At 40.9% G+C, this 21,021-nt stretch overlaps 1 protein-coding gene across 1 annotated transcript in view; it reads right to left on the reverse strand.

Moving 5' to 3' along the window:
• The window catches only part of Tnrc6b (trinucleotide repeat containing adaptor 6B), a 235,908-nt gene that overhangs the window by 178,780 nt on the left and 36,107 nt on the right, over positions 1-21,021 (reverse strand). The window contains exons 2-3 of the mRNA XM_050128244.1: positions 14,079-14,153; positions 2,478-2,566 (exon numbers count right to left, since the gene is read on the reverse strand). Of these exons, the coding sequence (XP_049984201.1) occupies positions 2,478-2,522 (45 nt within the window). The 5' untranslated portion in view covers positions 2,523-2,566; positions 14,079-14,153. The remainder of the gene's footprint in view (positions 1-2,477; positions 2,567-14,078; positions 14,154-21,021) is intronic.

Consider the following 21,021-nt stretch of genomic DNA (forward strand, 5'->3'; position numbering starts at 1 on the left):
CCCCCCACTTTTCTCCTCCTCCCTCTCCAGTCCGAAGAGCAGTCAGGGTTCCCTGCCCCGTGGAAAATCCAAGGTCCTCCCCCCTCCATCCAGGTCTAGGAAGGTGAACATCCAAACTGGTTAGGCTCCCACAAAGCCAGAACATGAAATAGAATCAAAACCCCGTGCCATTGTTCCTTGGCTTCTCATCAGCCCTCATTGTCCGCCATGTTCAGAGAGTCCGGTTTTATCCCATGCTTTTTCAGTCACAGACCAGCTGGCCTTGGTAAGCTCTCAATAGATCAGCCCCACTGTCTCAGTGGGTGGGTGCACCCCTCGTGGTCCTGACTTTTGTTTTGTTTTTTGAGACAGGATTTCTCTGGGTAGCACTGGCTACACTATTTTTGTTTGTATTCTGAGACAAGGTCTTGCTATGTAGCTGAGACTGACAAGGAATTTCTACGTAGTCAAGCTGAACTCAAACTCACAATCCTACCTCACCCTCCCAAGTGCTGGGATTACGGGTGTAAGCCATCATACTAGCTTTAATAAAAAAGTAATAACTTCCTTAAAAAATTATCCAGAACTGGGGATGTAGCTCAATTTGTAGGGTGCTTGTCTAGCATGAATGAAGCTTCAGTACCACAGAAACCAAATGTACCTATGATTCCAACACTTAAAAAAGGTTTGGAGAACAGAGAATCATGGCTCTCCAGTAGTCTCCAGATGATCAGATTGATCTCTCACTCATTGGATCTTGCTCTTCCCAGAGGCAACACTTGCATTAGGCTGCCCAGTACAAAGAATGTGCCTTTGAGGAGCACAGTCTCTACACCCTTTTCTAATCTGCTATCACACCCGGCCACCTGGGCATCTGATAGTTCCTAGAACAAGCTGGGGCCTCTGCAGCCCTTTCTTATGTCTAGAACACTGTTCCCCTCACTTTTCCCATAGCTGGCCTCCTGGTCCTTTGGCTAAGATCTTGTCACTGAGGCCTTCCTCGATAGTCTAGCTCCTCTTCCTAGTCCCCTTTTAATCTACACTTTATTTTCCATTCTTCATAGTACTTACAGTGGTTCTAATGATTATCTTTACATTTATTTGTTTCTCTTTAGAATGTGGCCATCTTGAGAATAATCTCACCCTGTTACATCACCATTTAACATATAATTAAAAATTATTTATTGAGAGCTGGAGAGATGGCTCTGTGGTTAAGAGCACTCACTACTCTTGCAGAGAACTCAGGACTGGTTCCTAGCACCCACATGGTAGTTCACAACCAGTTTCAGGATGTCATACACCTTCTTCTGACCTGTTTCTGTACCAGGCACATTAGTGGTGCACATACATGCATGCAAGCAAAAGTATAGTTATTAAAAAAAGAAACAGAAGCCGGTGATGATGACACACACTTTTAATCTCAGCACTCCGGAGGCAGAGGCAGTTGGGTCTCTGTGAATTTGAGGCCAGCCTGGTCTACAGAGTAAGTTCCAGGACTACACAGAGAAACCCTGTCTCAAAAACCCAAAAGAAAAAAAAATAGATTTAGCTCAAACCACATATATAGAAAATGCTCCATTTCTCCCCAGAACCAGCTTTCTATTCACAGATATCCCTAAATTAACATAAATAAAATCCTACATTAACAAAAAAATCATTACAAATGTAAGATTTTACATAAAAAAGCGATACAAGGAGATAATTTTTTTAATTAAAAAGGCTGATGAAGATGAAGTTAAAATCCAATTTATTTTTTTGTTTGTTTGAGGCAAGGACTTGCTATATAGGCATGGATGGCTTGCTAGTCACTTGATAGCCCAGGCTGGCCTCAAATTCAAGGCCATCCTCCTGTCTCAGCATCCCAAATAGATTACAGGCATGTGTGTTGCCTTTGTCCCCTTATTTTTAGTCTGATTTTGAAATAACACATCATTAAGTAACTACAAACCAAGAAAGCCAATCTTTCCTTCCATCCTACAAAACAATATTTGCTTCATATATTTCTGGTTTGTTTCACAAGTATAAACAACTTTCATAACAGAATTTACAATACTAGTATTCTAAGAATGAATCGTAACTATTACCCAGTCCTGCAGGAGGCTGAAGTTTTAGGATCTCAAATCCAAGGCTTGTCTAGACTGTCGAGTCCAAGGCCAGCCTAGGTGGCTTAGGCAAACACGTCTCAAAATAAAAATTTAAAAAGGGATAGGAGTATAGCTCAAGGCAGAGCATTTGCCTAACATGAGCCAGGCCTTGGGTTTAATCCACAGTATTACACACACACACACATGCACACATGCACAACCAATCAATCAATCAATCTGATAAAATTTGTTTTTAAATTGTCATGTAGCATAATGAAGAAGTATACTGAGAAGAAAGATCTCATCAATCTAATTTCTAAATTCACCCACAACAAAACACCCACTCAATCCATCCACTGCCACTAACTGTTCAGTTGCTACTCCAGCTGCTCCTCTGTTGAGTGAGGTACTGACCTTGGAACTGCTTTCTTCCTCTACTTCTCCCTCATTGGTTTGCATGGGAACAGACTCTGTGCAAAACTCTGCAGAAACACAGACACTGCCTGGAAGGTAAAAAAGAAAAACATGTGTAAAGGCAAAAGTTTTTTTTTTAAAAAAAATATTTAGATGAAAATCTGTCGCGCAGATCCTGGAAGCTGTGATGCAGCGGCTTTAATCAGGTGAACCTCTTGGTGTGTATGTGTGTATGGTGAGGCATCTGAGAGAAAAAAGAGAAAGAGGTGGAGCAGAATCTTCCCTATCTTGAAGGACAGTTGGAAAAGGTTTGAGACACTGGGGTATTAATAGCTTTACATTTCTTGACCCATTTGTTTGGCCTTTAGCAAAGATGATACAGAAATCTTCAATGACTCTTATAGTAGACACCTGCCAGAAAGGATGCCGATGAGCAAAGAGGAGAAACCGTACTAGGTCTTGCTTCCTGGGTATTAGGCTATGCTACCTTTCTTGTATTTATAGCCATGTTGAACATCGTAGGCTTTTGTAGCTGAGGCACTCTATCGCTCAGTATACCTTTTAAAGAAAATATGCCTAAAAAACTAAATGTCAGTTCACTGATTTTTACACAAATTGGTTATCTATAGAATAATACAATAAAAGTAGTTTATTGTTTCCTACAATACAATATCATTTCTTACAAATACAATTAAAGTACTTTAAAAATTTCCTCTAATAGTAAGAGCCAAGGTCTGTGACATGAACTGTCATACATGTACTGAGAACAGATCTGGGTCCCCTGTAAGAGCAATAAGTATAACTGCTGAATAAGCTCAACCCTCAAAGCTAACTTTTAAAGTTTCCTTTTGACATTTTTTACTTCTCAATTTTCCTCAAAACTAACTGCCATTCATCCTAGCCCATTCTTCTTCTTCTTCTTCTTCAGACATGATTTCTCTATGATCTCATTCTGTAAAACAGGCTGACCTCAAGCTCACAGAGATCTGCCTGCCTCTGCCAAGACGTGTGCCAGCATTGCCCAGTTTAGTATTTTTTTTTAAATCTAGATTTCCCATATGAAAGAATATATGCAATATTTATCTTAAAATCTGGCTTATATTTTAATGAATTCAAATGTGTATTTATTTAGGAATAATTAGTCAAGCCAACTGAAAAGAACCACTATGACTGACCATCACAATGGACACTCTAAGTGACCACGACATTGACCACAACAGTGACTATAATTGACAATCAGAACAAACACTACAACTGATCATCACAGTGACCATGGCTATAACCAATATATGACTATCCACATCAATGATCACCACAGCAACCACTACAACTAGCCACCACAGTGAGCACTAAGATGTCCATCACAGTGAAAAATACAAGTGACCATCATAGTGATGACAGTGGCTATTACAGATGACCACACCAATGATCACCACAGTGACCATGACAGTTACCATCACTTGTGACCATCGTTGACCATCACAGTGAACACTACAACTGACCACCACAGTGATTATGGCAGTGACCAATTACAACTGACCACATCAAGGACCATCAGTGTCCACTATGACCAACACCACAGAGGATACTATCACAAGGACCACCACAATGACTACTATGACTTACCAGTGAACATTACAACTGACCACCAAAGTGCCCATGACTATTACCATTATGGCTGACAAATAAAGTGGACACAACTGATTAGCACGGTGACCACTAAATAACAGCTAAAAAGATGCTAACAACACATGCTTATATGCAGGGAAACTCTTTGGGAATGTACCCAGCCCTGGATATCTGCTCTGGTGCAGGCATCTCTATACCCAAGCTGTAAGACCCAAGGCCAAGAAGGAACTTCTACATTTCCACATTGGTTATGTAGCAAAGGTGTATCAAAATATCTACTGTGCTCACTAATAAACTTTTAAGGGAAAAATACATGTTGATGTAATGAGAAATGTAAAACTGACATAGTAACAGCTGTCACTCACCCTCTTCTCACTCAGGTCCAGATGAGCCACCACTGCTCAGGCCCTCTGTGCTCACAAGTGAAACAAGCTTCTTGGAGTTGATCATGTCCTTCACTTTTTATGGCAATTATGCAGAAATAGAATTGTTTTTTCTATAAAATAAGTTGGTAGAGCTGGGGATTCAGTTCAGTTGGTACAGTGCTTACCTAGCATGTTTGAAACCCTGAGTTCAGCCCTAGTACCCTATAAAATTAGATGTGATATGCACACCCATAAAATCCAAGCACTTGAAAGATTGAACAGAAGGATGCTTTAAATCTGAAGTTAACCTGAGAGACAGAGTGAAGCCCTGCCTCAAAAGCAAAAGAGAAAGGGGAGGAGGAAGAAAAGTCAACACTGGAAAAATGCAATAACCTATCCGGAAAGATGTGGCATGCACAGTGCTTCAAAACTGTCTCCTCTTGGTTAGAGTGAAGATCACAGTCAGACCATGTGTAAGCACACTCAGCCCTTGTTCCTACTCCCAGGCCTCTGCGGCTCACAGCTGATGCTATTTCTCCCCAAGAGTCTCTAGATCCTTGCTTCCTCGGCAAGGGGCTCTATCCCTGGCCTTTCTTTTAAAACAAAAGTTTTACATGTATGGGTATTTTGTTTCCATATGTCTATGTACCATGCGTGTGTCTGGTGTCCAAGGAAGCCAGAACAGTATCAGATTCCCTTGAATTAGAATCACGGATGTTTGTCAGCTGCCATGTGGGTGCTGAGAATTGAACTCTGGTCCTCCAGAAAGAATAGCAAAGGCTCTTACTGCTGAGATATCTCTCTAGCCCCATCTAGGAGGTATTATCCTCACCTATCTTTGTTTTTGCTGCCCCCCCCCCCCCGCCGCCCCCCCGACAGGGTTTCTCTGTGTAGACCTCCTTCTATAGACCAGGCTGGCCTCCACCTCAAGAGATCCGCTTGCCTCTGACTCCCTAGTGCTGGGATTAACAGCATGTGCCACCACCACCTGGCTCTTCACATCATTTTAAAAAAGATTACTTTATGTGTATAAATGTTTTGCCTGAATACATGTATATGTACCACATGGACGCCTGTTGTAGCCCCTGGAAATGAGGTCATAGATAGTTATGAACGACCATGTAGGTCCTTTGCAGTGCTCTTAACCACTGAGCCTTCTCTCTAGCCCCTCCCTGGCCCCTCATATCTTCTGGCCACTGACTAGGTTCATGACATGAACGAGGTTCATGCTCACTGACAGAAGACAGAGACTGGCAGTTGCTGAGCAGCTATTCTATTACCACTCGCTCTTATCAGGTGAACTTCAACTACAACTTTACTTCCTTCACCCTTCAGATCCACCTACTTGGGTTTTTTGCTTGTTTGTTTTGTTTTGTTTTTAAGCATCTTGTTCTAGTCTGACTTGCTTGACTCTTATCAGTCCCTGGTCTGTCAGCCATTGCTCCTCCCTTTCAATGATTCCTCTTCCCATCCCCAGAAACAATCATCTGTCTTCCGCCCATCCTCTACCTTCAAGGCTTTAACCCCAACTTTTGTCCCTGTACTCACTCCTCAATCCATTATCTCTTCACAGTCATCATGGTCCAATTGGGGCTGGCCTGTTCTATTCCAAACCTCAATTTTCTAACTTGTAAGAGAAGAAATGGCTAAAGTAGACCAATAAAGGATACTGAACTACCCAGCAGCTGGGGTAGCAGCAGACAACCTTACCATTGCTAAGCATGTAGGAGCAAGAAGCAGTGACAAACATGCAAAGATTGCTGTGGCTTTAAGTACAGACTCAAACACTAATGCTTATTTATGTGTGACCTTGAGAAAATTACTGCTTGTCTCAAGCTTGATGTCCCTAAGGAGACTGGGGAAGAAACATTTTTTTCTGAGAATTAGTGGCAAAACATTCGCACTTAGTACACAATACGGACAGCCACTGAGGAAGCCCCTCTACTCTAAATCCCCACTTGCCAACAGACTTCCACTTTCAATTATCTCTTGGCCTTTCCCTGTGACTGTGCACCTGGAGAGGAAGGCTTCTTCCTGCACCCTTCACTTCTAGCTGCTCTCTGTCCCAGAGCAGGCATAGAAGCCTGCCTGAGAGCTCAGAGAGACAAGATATGTGGCTCTCAACCCTTTTTCTTCAACTAATAGCTGCCCAGGAAGCAGGCATTCTCCAGAAATGTCAGACACCTTTACAAGGCCTCTCAAGGCAAGGCAACTGAGTTATTTCTTTTTCTTTTGGTTTTGTTTTTGAGACAGGCTTTCTCTGTGTAGCATTGGAGCCTGTCCTGGAACTCGCTCTGTAGACCAGGCTGGCCTCGAACTCACAGAGATCCACCTCCTGAGTACTAGGACTAAAGGCATGTGCCACTACCAGATGGCTAGTTATTTAATTATGTAGCTGAGGTTGGTCTTGAACTCCTGATCAACTTGCCTTCATCTTCTAAAAGTATTATGACTATAGACATACACCAACATACCTACAAAGTCTGTTGATTTCTGTGGTTTTGCGCTAAGAAACTCACTGCTCTGTATATAAGTTTAGTAACAGAAGCATCACCATGGCCCCTTGGATGACATCATCTTTTATTTCATTGTCCATCCAAAGGACAGTGTCATTTCTGTGCCCCAACCATCCTAACCTCTGGTGTATTGAACTAAAATTTATATTTTTGTCTGGTGTTCTCAGAGGTCAAAGCATCAGATCCCCTGAGACTGGAGTTACAAAGGGTTATAAATTGCCATGTGAGTGCTGAGAGTCAAACCTGGGTCCTCTGCAAGAGCAACAAATGTTCTGAACCACTGAGCCAACTTCTCAGCCCTGAGACTGAAATCTCCATAAAATACATGGATTAAAATTTTAGGGCATTTTACATGTGGGATTTTTTAGTTTTCTGTTAAACTGGTCTTTAGTTTAAGAAAAGTATTTTCTTTTACATTAGGCCAAGTGAGTGTTTGCAGCTGTACACTAACTTTTAGCTACTGAGTATTATAAACTATAGGCCACCCAGCATTTTGACCTCAGCAGTGACTGTAGTTATGGCAACTTTGTTGTTAGGTAGGTGGCTGTTTCTATAGAGACAGGGCTACATGCATTATGCTCAGAGCCTTAGCAAAAGCTTAGGGGTTTTTAGGTCTCACCAAAAATAAGCCACAGCTTGTTTCAGTGGTTGGTGGCACTAAAAGCTCATGTAAACTAAATGTCAGCTGTGCAGGTAGTCTCAGCATACACTGACCACTCTGGCCTAGCAAGCAAATGCCAGCTGTGCTGGCCTCAGCAAAGAGAACAGGGCATTAGCAGGCTTGGGTGGTTCAGCGCACAGAGATTTCTGCCTGACCTTGAATTATGCCTGCCCAGCTTTTCCTAAGCCGGCTGGGCTGAGGCAAAGATTATATGGTGGACAAGAGACTTCCTTCACGCACGCCCTTTAGACATGAGAGAGTGATACAATTATTTGGTGCCTACACGCTACAAGACAGCTGAACTTCAAACAACACAGGCATTACAAAGCCAGCAATAGCCATGCATAGGTGTTTCAAAGAGGAAATGGAAATGAAGAGGTTTCTGACTATAACTCATGGGAGATAGGAAGGAAGGGTCTGGGTATACCTTGGCAGACCCAGAACTATTGGTTAAGACTGAGAGACAAAGGGCATGCTAGAGAAAGAAAGATCCCCGACCAATACTCTTGATATTTCCTTCTTCATGATACAATATCAATGTTTTATTATTAGGGATGTAAATTCCTGACTCATGCTGTCAGGGTGAAGTGCTTATCTGATTAGTGTGTCTAGTAGAAACTCAGCCTCAACTTGCACAATCCAGCTCCTTTGCTGCTCCTTTACCTCGCAGACATCCATTCTGCTCTGTTCCCACTCTTCTAAGAGGCAAGCTTACCTCAGACTAGGGCTGCCATCTCAATATACCTGTGAGGTCCTAGAGTTCAGAATAAGAGGCCTACTTGTCCTCAGATAGAAGCCAGCTCTCTAAAGCCAATTGTACTCATAATGGAAGGGAAATTTTGATCCCTACTTGTCTCACTCCTTGGTCCTATGCCTCTGTTAATTTAAGACTTGGTAGGGGGAGTATTATTTATCGGGTCCTCTTCTGTCCTAACTTATGTAAGCTTATTTTCCAAATTAAGTTCACTATTCTGTATCAACCTTTCCTTCCTCATATCCCCATTCCCATGATTCTGGTAGCAATCTTTACCTTCCCAAACTCTTCACTAACCTCCTTTCTTCCCATACATACCCTTTTCTGCAAGTCACACAGGGAAATGTCCCTATTCTCTCCACATAACACACTATCTCTCTGTGCATCTCCAGGTCACACCTGCCTGTTTGGATCTCACATGCCTCCAGGTATCTATATAGTAAGAGCCTGGTTCTGTGACAGACTTGGAAGGTGTTTGGGCCTAGAAACCTTTGGGTCTGTGAGAACATGCTCTTAGAGTGGGATTGGGGGAATACTGGTCTCTTCTTTCTTTTGTTAACACAAAGTAAACAGTTTTGTCCTAACAGGAGGTATTGCCACAATACACTGCCTTACTCAGAAGTCATGGGCTAAAACCTCAAAAACCCTGTATCAAGACAAATCTTTTTTCTTTCCATGTTAACTACCTTGTGCATTTGTATGGTGACAGAAATCGAACCATGAGGGCCCACAGATGTGAACCTGTTTCACCTTGACTAGAGGCCAGAGAGTTTGAGGTTATTTTTGCTCTTTCAAAGTTGTGAGGTAAGCCAGACCCAAAAAGAGGAACATGGGATGTACTCACTCATATTTGGTTTCTAGCCATAAATAAAGGACATTGAGCCTATAATTCGGGTTCTTAGAGAAGCTAAATAAGAAGGAGAACCCAAAGAAAAACATATAGGCATCCTCCTGAATATTAACCTTCATCAGGCGATGAAAGGAGACAGAGACAGAGACCCACATTGGAGCACCGGACTGAAATCTCAAGGTCCAAATCAGGAGCAGAAGGAGAGAGAGCACGAGCAAGGAACTCAGGACCGCGAGGGGTGCACCCACACACTGAGACAATGGGGATGTTCTATCGGGAACTCACCAAGGCCAGCTGGCCTGGGTCTGAAAAAGCCTGGGTTAAAACCAGTCTCGCTGAACATAGCGGACAATGAGGACTACTGAGACCCCAAGAACAATGGCAATGGGTTTTTGATCCTACTGCACCTATTGGTTTTGTGGGAGCCTAGGCAGTTTGGATGCTCACCTTACTAGACCTGGATGGAGGTGGGTGGTCCTTGGACTTCCCACAGGGCAGGGAACCCTGATTGCTCTTTGGGCTGACGAGGGAGAGGGACTTGATTGGGGGAGGGGTAGGGAAAGGGGAGGCGGCGGTGGGGAAGAGACAGAAATCTTTAATTAATTAATAAAGAAATAAATAAATTAAAAAAAACAAAGTTGTTGACAACAGATGTCCCTACAAATGAGAGATTCTGACCTAGGTTGTGGTTAATTAGTATTCTGGGTATAGAGGTAGATCTGCTCTACCTGGACCAAATTCAAGTCTAGTCCTTATATCATGTTAATAAAGTCTGTTACTTCCCCTTCCCCTTTTGAAGTAAAGTATATAAGCATGTGGAGAATAAATGAGGACAAATTCAGGATTCAGTAACTACTTTCTTTTCCCTCCCGATGATGCTCTGTATTCCTGCCTCCCATTTCTATTATATCTCTGTTCCTTTTGCTTAATAATTCTAATCCTCGGGACTGGAGAGATGGCTCAGTGGTGAAGAACATTGCCTGCTCTTCCAAAGGTCCTGAGTCAATTCCCAGCAACCACATGGTGGCTTACAACCATCTGTAATGAGGTCTGGTGCCCTCTTCTGGTCTGCGGGCATACACACAGACAGAACATTGTATACATAATAAATAAATAAATAAATATTAAAAAATAATTCTAATCCTCACACTCCTACCCTGGAACGTATGAGTTTCACCAAGGCTTGTCTTCGATAGACCCAACGTGGTGACTTCGACATTTAACAATACCCTTGCATTTACCCACATCCTTTTCTTCTAACATCCTTAATTTTTATTTCTAAAACTTGTTCCTGATTTTTCCACTAGTGTACTTACTTATTGTATCTCATCTGTCTTCCTCTTTGTTGTAGTGACATTGTATTTGTATTTTAATAAATAAACCTTTCCTGAAGATCAGAGTGCCAGGGAAAGGTGGCACACCTTTAATCCCAGGATTTGGGAGACAGGCAGACAGCTCTCTGTGAGTTCAAGGCTACCCTGGGCTATACAAGATTGATCCAGAAACAGATCCCGGTGGCAGTGGCTCACATCTTTAATCCCAGCACTAGGGACATGGAGACAGGAGCAATATGACTGGGCAGAGAAAGGAATATAAAGGGGGAAAAGACAGAAACTCACTAAAGTGTGGAGTCTGAGGTTTGGTGGAGACAGTGCAGTCTAGACAGTCTAAGGATCAGCCTGTCTGAATTCTATTATGAACCTTTAATATCTTTCTAGATGTTTTTGCTCATAGAGATTCTCTATGTAACAGGGATGTTTCTAAACCCTTGAAACCAAATATTAGAACTTGTTAATCTCTGTACTCAGTTTACTTAAAACTGTACAACTGCAGCTGGACAAAGTGGTGCACACCTTTATCCCAGCACTTGGGAGGCAAGGGCAGGCAAATCTCTAAATTCAAAGTCAGCCTGGTCTACACAGATTGAGTTCCAACCAAGGCTACATAGAGAAACCCTGTCTCAAAACAAAACAAAACAAAAAACCCTGTACATCTAATAGACATTCGGTGAGTTTCTATGTAGGCACAAATGAATTAACCAACTGAAGTGCTTTTTATTTAAAATGTTAAAATATGGGGCAACGGTTAAGAGCAACCATGTGGATATTCACAACCAGCAATATCTAGTTTCAGAGGATCCAATGCTCTCTTCTGAGCTCTGTGAAAGCAAGGCACACACATGACATATTTGCAAGCATGACACTCATACACAAAGAATAAAAATTAAGTTTTAAAATGTTATTTCCTAGCTCTGGTGTGCTATTGTGTAGCAGGGTAATTGCAGATGATGATTATACACTATATTTTAAAAAGCTAGATGGGGGCTGCAAAGATGACTCAGAAGTTAAGAGTGCACACTGCTCTTGCCGAAGACAGGAGTTAAGTTCCCAACTCCCACGTGGGCTCATGAGCACTTGTAACTCCAGCACTTGCCTCAGACCTCTATGAGTACCTGCTCTCACCAGACACCCCCCAACTCATAATTAAAAATAAAAACAAATCTAAAAGGAAAAAGCTAAAGAGAAAGGTTTCCAATGTTTTCACCATAAAGATGAGAACTATTTGAGGAAGTAGATTTATTTATCCAGACTTAAACAGTGTAGAATGCATATACATATCAAAACAGCATGTGTACCCCTTAAGTATGTATGATTTTTCTATTTTTATATTATCTGTTTAAAAACATCCAAAGTTTGTAAGAAGTCTATAGACAAGACTGTAGCTGCTGAATGACATCAGTAAGAACGGATGGCTACTAGTGCAGTAACAGCAGGTTTTCTCAGCTCAGGTGTCCTGCAGAGGACACAGGAGAAAGGACAGCAGGGGAGGTAAAGCATCTGTGTCTCCTTCCTTGTCTAGATGCTGAAAGAAGAGGAAAAAAGGCAGAAACCAAGACATAAAATCACAAACCACTGTTTATCCAGGAAACAAAAACCGTCTTCTACAGTGGTGGCACACACCCTTAATCCCAGCACTTGGGAGGCAGAGGCTGGCAGATCTCTGTCAATAGTTCCAGGACAGGCTCCAAAGCTACAGCGAAACCCTGTCTTGACAAAAAAACAAAACAACCAGTCTTCTAGAACAGCAGGGGCAAAGTTGATACAGAGTTTGCCTAGTATGTGCCTAGTTTGCCTTGGGTTTGATGCCAGCACCACCAAATAAGATAACTCAAGACAAGACTTACACAGGGATTTACTATAGGACAATGGTCTTGTATCCTATGAAGATCTGTTACTGCCAGTAGCCAGGCAGGAATTATAGGTGGAAAGAGAAAAGACTCAGTCTACAGTCATCACCCAGATGCAGAGGAAGCAAGATGAGAATGCTTCACTAATATAAGGTACCAAGCCACATGGCTAACACAGACAAGAATTATGGGTCAATTTAAGATATAAGAGTTAATAAGAAGCCTGAGTTAATAGGCCAACCAGTTAATAATTAATGTGTGTTTCTTTGGGACTGAATGGCTGAACCAGGCAGGACAGAAACTTCTGTCAACAGGAATTCTGTATTAAACAATACTGACTGAAAGACTGAAATTAAGTTTTGTTTTATTTATCCATTTATCTATCTAGCTATTTATTTATTTATTATATACGTGCCATAAGAGGGCACCAGGATGTCATTATAGATGGTTGTGAGCCACCATGTGGTTGCTAAAAATTGAACGCAGGTCCTCTGGAAGAACAGTCAGTGTTCTTAACCTTTGAGCCAGCTCCTTGAAATTAAGTTTTAAAGGGGTCTATAGGCCACAGGAGCAGATTCAGCAAAGTGACTTGTTAAATCTCTTTTAGTAGACAAATGTGGGCTGGAGCAGTAAGGACTGCCCACTTAAATCTTCAGTTGCTAATCCTAATAACTAACTTCACACAAAATGAATCAAATATCAGTATCAATCTGAACGCCAGTACATTTTGTGAGTGTTTATGTGTGTGGTATTAGGGACCAACTTGGGCATCAGGCATTGTAGGCAAGCACTCTACAACTGAACTACATCCCAGTCTCAGTACTAGTGTATTTTAAAAGAAATAGCTAAAACAAGAATGCAAAAAGCTGAAACTATCAACATATTTGCGTTTCTAAAAGGATGTAGAAAATTCGGGGCTGCAGAGATGGTTCAGTATTAACAGCAGGACATAGGTGTGGTTCCCAGAACCCATCTGGCAGCTAATAGCCATCTGAAACTCCAGTTCCAGAGGATTAGACAGCCTCCACCAGCACTACATACATTAGCACAACAGACACATATGCAGGTAAAACACCCATATACAAGAAATAAAAATGAATTGTCAGGCATGGTAGCAAATGTCTTTAATCTGAGCACTTAGGAGGCTCACTAGACAAGTCCTTGTGAGTTCGAGGCCAGCCTAGTCTACATAGTGAGTTCCAGGACACCCAGGCTTATGTAGAGAGACTATTTGTCTCAAAAAAAGAAAACAAAACAAAAACACAAAACACAATTAAGTCTATTTTCAAAAGAAATTCTGAATTATAAAATTTATTTTTTAATCTCTTCCGCACCCCCCATCTGTAAGAGTGTGTGCCTACCTGTTCATCTCTATACCACATATGTCCCTGGTGCAGAGGGGATGAGAAGATTGCATCAGGTCCCCTGCAACTAGCGTTACAGACAGTTACGAGTCAGACGGTGGGTGCAAGAAACAGAAGCCAGGTCCTCTGGAAGAGCAGCCAGGGTTCTTAAAACACTGACGCATCTCTCCAGCCCCTAAATAAATCTTCTTTTAAGAAAAGAATTCAAGAAAGAAGTCTTTCCATATACTTTCCTTTTTTAAAAAATGAAATAAATTACTGAAGATAAAACTTACCTTTGACAGTATCCTGGGGCAACACAAGCCTGAGACGATCAGTCTAGGTTACATTCAGTGCAAAGAGCCAAATCCCTGAAAAGAAAAAACTGGCAATGAACCATACAGACAAAGTAAGCTGCCTAGAGAAGTAGCAGAGTAGGCAATTTCCTATGAATCCACTCTTCCGTTTACAGTTTGTGGGCAGTGGCCTAACTTTGCAAACGTCTTCCTCAAGGCTTCTTTCAAAGTTAAGTAAAAAAAAAAAAAAAAAAAAAGTAAACTGTAACACAAAGTGCTGAACAGCCATTCAATAAAGGCCAAATGGTGATCAGAAATGCAAAGGCTGGGGAGAATCTCCCTGGTACACTTGCCTAAGGTGTGAGGTTCTGGTGCCATAATGTCAACATATGAACAGAACAGTTTCTGAAATGGCATTACAATCTGTGTTCACTCTTTACTATTTTCTTTTTAAACAAACTGAGTTTTTGATTATGTGTTTACATCAAGGAGAAAAAGCATGTTTACATGAATGAGAAAAGTGCTCATGTGGAGGTAAGAGGATAATTTTCAGAGTTAGTTCTCTCCTTCTACCTTGATGTAGGTTCCAATTAAACTCAGTTTGTTAGGTGAGCACCTTATGTGCTGAGCATCTCTTTTTTTGGTTTGTTTGTTTACTGATAGCATTTCCCCATATGAACTATAATAATGACCACCATGGCATAATAACCTGATGGTTCAATAGTGGCATGCATACCTTGGCAGTAACCAATAGCCTGTTAATTTTAAGACCTGGCCAACAAAAGGAAAAGTCATACCCAGTACTGAAAAGGAAGCCAACTACCTGGAGCTGCTAAAGTCATGGATCTTGGAGAACCTACAACTGCCATTTTACTAAACAAGCATAATCCCTTCTACATTCTAAATATTTATCCTGTACCCACACTCTCACTCCTCATCAAAGAAAAGTTTTCTTTGCAACTGGTGGAAACCATTATAAAAAAACACAACTAATCAAAATGTAGAGAATAAGACAAGTGATGCCCATTCCCAACTGATACAGTTACAACACAATTCTTGTACCTAAGGCTCAGAGGGGCTGGAAAGATTTTAAGAACCAGAGAAACAGGAGATTTGCTTTGAGAGCGCTTCTCCTAGAAATGTCAGAGAGGCTACATCCCTTAAGTCTCATCAACATGAATGCCTAAAGATCTGCACAATGATGACACTAATGGTCACACTAAAAGGGAATGGGGAAAGCTTTGGGAGCCTCAACTCTAGACAAAGAGCTATGGGCAACTGGGGAATGCTGAGCGTAGGAGAAATGATATTCCCCTAGGAAGAGCTCCATATAATACCAAGTGGACCACCCTGAGATCATATACATATACAGATAACATTATATATACTAAGCAGATTGTATTTATGTATTTAAGAACACATACATGCAGTAATAATTAAAGATAAAGAAGTCATGAATTTGAGAGCAGGGGGCATGCATAGAGATTGAGGGGGAAATGAGAAGGTGGGAAATGATGGAATTGTGTTATAATTTCAAAGAATAAAAAATGATTTGACCTTTGTGTATGCTGTGGCTTAAAATGAGTAAGTAAGTATCTATTACCTTTAGTGCAGATTTTTAAAATGAACTGGCCAGATCCATTTCTCCACTGTGCAGTCCAATTTGCATCTGTCCACCACACACAAACTAATTGCTGCTGAAGCCTTTTGTTGATTCTCTTCCTCTCCTGTTTCAGTCTCTCTAGTGCTAAGATTACAGGCATGTCACAATGCACAAATCGTTACTATTTCCTATTTTATTTGTTCTATCTCCCTCAAAAAATACCAAATTGTTTTTTCAATGTCTCCATCTGAATGTCTCATAATCACCAGACTCAACTGGACCCAAACTCTACCTTCACCCTATCTAGACTACTCCTTTCCTTTGCCGCTGGTGTCCCCTCCAGGACTTTCCTAGACCCTCCTCTGACACCTCTCTAGCTTCATCTTACAAAGCTACATTGTATTCTGTTTCTTCAGAGCACCCATGGTTTACATGCCTTTGTAAAAGGTATTTACTCTTACAAGCACCCTGAGGCCAAACTTCTCCATTTACAGACAGATTCAAGCTTAGGCAATCTTTAACACGATCTCATCTCATAAGTAATCTGGATGCTCCCTTCCTCTAATAGTACCTATACAGGCAATACTCCCTAGGCTTGCTTATGTGTGGACTACAAGGTTATAAGCTTCCTGAAGGTATGGTCTGTGTGGTGGTTTGAATAAGAATGGCCCATGGCTCATATATTTAAATGCTTAGTCATCAGGGAGTGGCACTATTTGAGAAGGATCAGGAAATGTGATCTTGTTGGAGTAGGTGTGGCCTTGTAGGTGAATCAATGGGGTGGCCTTTGTAGTTTCAAAGGCCCAAGCCATAGTGTGGTTCTCTCCTGCTGCCTGCAGCTCTAAAGAGATGTAAAACTCTCAGCTACTTCTCCCGCACTATATCTGCCTATGTACCTATGTACCATCATGCTCCCTGCCACGATGATAATGAAATAAACCTCTAAACTGTAAGCAATTCCTTTACAATATGTGAATATATGTCACTCTGATTGGTTTAATAAAGAAGCTGACTTGTCAATAGTTGGACAGAATAAGGTTAGGAGGAGACCCAAACAGAGAATGCTAGTAAGAAGGGTGAAGTCAGGAATCACAAACAGACACAGAGAGAAGCAAGATGGGCAAGTTGTACTGAGGAAAGGTAGCAAGCCACGTGGCAAAGTGCAGATCAAAAATATGGGTTAATTTAAAATATAAGAGTTAGCTATTAACAAGCCTGAATTATTGACCATTCATTTATAATTTATATTAAGTGTAAATAGTTATTTGGGAAGTTGCTGCCGAGACACAGGAAAATTCTGCCTACAAAAGATGACCAATGTGTAGGCCAGAATTTCCATGTGTAACCTGACAAAGCTTGAGGGAAGGTTCTAAAAGCACATAAAGCCAAACACAGCTTTCTAATCTTGTGCCTCTGATGCCAGTTGCAGTACAGAGATGCCAGTATCTGCCTGTGGGCTTGAGCTGCCAGCATGAGCCATGCCAGCAGACCAAGAGTTAAATTGTATCATAGGTTCCTGCAGTCTCTCACATGGGCCGAGATACAGAGAGGTTATCTTATGGCAGCTGCCTGCAAGAAGAACCAGCTGCCATGTACTATCTTAAACTGCACTGGTGGCAACTAATGTAGCTGTTTAAGATTTGTCTCATGCGATCAAAAAACAATATAGATGCTGTGTAAAAACAGATCCAGACCTCCCGCCACCAAAAAGCCTCTGAATGGGTTACGGTATGTTTAAAGATAAAAAATATACAGTCAGTCTGGATACTGTATGTTATTGTGTTGTCTTTGAATTTTTTGACTGCTGAGAAAGAAGAGATAGCTGCTAAGAGACACTGGATTATAAAAGCTTTTGGATTAAATCAACCTATATATTTGATAAATGTCTTGGCTTCAAAATGGAAGTCAAAAGATGTGTTACTTTGGGGAAGAGGTTATGTTTTTATTTCCACAGGAAATGAAAGGCTATGGATTTAAGGTTGATGAGGTTTGAACGAGGAAGACCCTCTAAGAATTCTGGCTACAAACAATAAACCTAGAAGAACTATAAGACTCATTATATATATTTTATCTGCTCAAACATAAAACAAAAAATCATATTTGGATGACTTGTACAATGGACAGTCTATACTGTCCATGGACATGTCAGGTATGTTTTCAGGGACATAAACAGATATATTTAGATAGGTAGATGGTCTTCAAACACTTCAAAGCCTACAGAATATGACATTTAATATGTTTAATAACCTAAGGCTTTTCATGACATTAAGACACATATGTTCCTTGCAGCACCAATCTACTTCAAAGAATATGATAGGCATCAAAGAAACTCCATATGGAGTTTGTTTTCTTTATGGCAAAAAAAAAAAACAAAAAAACTGCCCTTGTCGCAATTGCTGACAGCGTACTGTCCCAACTGGACCAGCAGGGCAGCACAAAAAGGTGACTGCAAATTTTTTCCAAGACAAGATAGGAAAGTTTATCAAAATCCCCTGTTTCTCAGAAATGTCTGTCAGAAATACTAGGCCTGCCTGTAGGCCATAGTTAGATGCCTCAGTTTTACAGAAGAACCTGTGGTGACTGTCTAGGCAACCAAATGTCCCTGTCAATAGGTAACATTTCACCCTTCTGGGGTCTTTGATGGAAGTGAAGACTAGATGGTCATAATTAAAGTTTTCCTTAGTTACGATAAAAAGTAAATTAGATATAAAACTTTAGAGTCACAAAGATAAATAATAAGAGTATTTTCTCTTAATTTGCCCAATTTACTGGATACAAGTGGACTGGATATTGTAACTGTAATTCTTTTTTATTTTTCTTTTTTTTTCTTCTTTTTTTAAATATTTATTTATTTATTATGTATACAATATTCTGTCTGTATGGATGCCTGCAGGCCAGAAGAGGGCACCAGATCTTATTTATGGTGATTGTGAGCCACCATGTGGTTGCTGGGAATTGAACTCAGGACCTTCGGAAGAGCAGTCAGTGCTCTTAACCACTGAGCCATCTCTCCAGCCCCTGTAACTGTAATTCTTAATAACTGTTTTGTTGTATAAATTTTACTATGTTAAAGTTTAAAGTCCTCCTTTTTAATTAGACAAAAAGGGGAAAATGTGAAATATTCCTTTATACTGGTGAATATATTTCACTATGACTGGTTTAATAAAGAAGCTGACTGGTTAATAGCTGGACAGAATAAGGTTAGGGGGAGAGCCAAATAGAGAATGCTGGGAAGAAGAAGGGAGGAGTCAGGAGTCACAAACAGATGCAGAGAAAAGCAAGATGTGCATGCTGTACTGAGGAAAGGTACGAAGCTACCTGACAAAGTGTAGATAAAAAAAAATGTGTTAATTTAAAATGTAAGAGTTCAGTATTAACAAGTACTGTATGATAATGCTCTTGTACCCTGTAAAGGTCTGTCACTTGTATTGGTTTAATAAAATGCTGACTGGCCAGTAGCCAGGCCAGAAGTATAGGCAGGGAGACCAGACTAGGAGAATTCTGGGAAGAGGAAAAGCTCAGTCTGCAGTCATTACCCAGATGCAGAGTAAGCAAGATGAGAATGCCTCACTGAGTAAGGTCCAATCCACATGGCTAAACATAGATAAGAATCATGGGTTAATTTAAGTTATAAGAACTAGTTAATAATAAGCTGAGGTAATAGCCAAACTGCTTATAATTAATATAAAATTATATGTGTTTTATTGTTAATTGAACCACTGAGGAACCAAGCAAGACAAAAAACTTCCATCTACAAAAAAGCCTGAGCTATTGGCTGAGCATTTATAATTTATATTAAGTCTCTGAATGGTTATTTGGAAAGTATCTGCCAAGACACAGGAAAATTACACCTATACCCCAATTAAATGCTTTGTTTTATATGAGTTGCCCTGGTCATGGTATCTCTTCACAGAAACAGAATGCTAAGACAGTCTACATCAAAGGGGTCACCTAACACTTCATCAGCATAATTAAATACCATGCCAGCCCAAGTGACATTCTCAATGAACCCTTTTGTGGGATAAGCACACATTTTTAGGAAAAAATAAAGTCAACTCAACACAATATTATGAACTTACTCATATAAGGATTCTACTCTCTCATTTCAGCAGGGAAGCATGCTATTTCTCCATGGTACTTGCAGCAGTAGAAGCCTTGGGACTGGTTTGGTAAAAATCTAGAACTTACTATGTAGATCAAACTGTCCTAGACTCATAGAGAGCCAAATGCTTCTGCCTCCCACACCTGCCTAAAAATATTTTGACTTTAAAGTGTTAAATTCACTCTTTTGTCTGGGAAATCAGGGAAGGCTAACTGATATAGAAGGGCAGTCTAAACAAGGAATGATGAGAAACATAGGTAATCCCACCTTGGGCTACTAAGCCAGTTTGTTCAATTGTTAGATCCTCCAGCCTGCCTCCAGGACAAGTGGTCAATTCTTTAACATAAGGGCTTCAGAAAATAAGGCTGCCTTCTGAAAACCTAAATACAAGTCACTGTAAGTCTCTTTGAAGCAGGGGCAGCACAGGTGGGGGATATAAGTACTGCACATAAGGAACAGTAGTAATTCAGCTCTTCAGAATATTTGTGAAGTACAGCATACTGTGCTCATCAAGCTTCTAAGAAGCCAGGTCTCACTGTAACTGTTGGTCACATAAGAATGTTTTATTGGGGCTGGAGAGATGGCTCAGTGGTTAAGAGCATTGCCTGCTCTTCCAAAGGTCCTGAGTTCAATTCCCAGCAACCACGTGGTGGCTCACAACCATCTGAAATGCGATCTGATGCCCTCTTCTGGCCTGCCGGCAGACACACAGACAGAATATTGTACACATAATAAATAAATAAAAAAATATATATATATAAAAAAAGAATGTTTTATTTATCTGTCATGCCTGTTTTGGGGAAGTGTGTGTGTGTGTGTGTGTGTGTAAGTTAGAAGACAACCTTAGGTGTCATCTTCAGGATCACGGTCTACTTCCTTTGAGACAGGGCACTTCACTTCATGACTTGGAGCTCATCAATTAGCCTAGACTAGCTGGACAGTGAGCCTCAGAGATTGTCTGTCTGTCTTCTATTTCCTAGTGCTAGAATTACAAGCACACAGCACCCTACTCAGCCTTAGGTTCCAGGGATTGAACTCAGGTCTTCTTGCAAGGGCTTTACTGACTGAGCCAATCCCCTAGCTCTGACATATTTTATGTTTTGTTTTGTTTAGAGGAATAGTCTCACTATATATTCTAACCTCTCACCTCACAATGTGTAGCCCAGGCTGGCCTAGAACCTGCAATCCTCTTGCCTTAGTTTCCCAAGTGCTGATTACAGGTGTCTACACCCATATCT

This window comes from Alexandromys fortis, unplaced genomic scaffold, assembly GCF_014885135.2.
Source record: "Alexandromys fortis isolate MF-2015 unplaced genomic scaffold, M_Fortis_MF-2015_v1.1 scaffold_290, whole genome shotgun sequence".
NCBI lineage: Eukaryota > Metazoa > Chordata > Mammalia > Rodentia > Cricetidae > Alexandromys > Alexandromys fortis.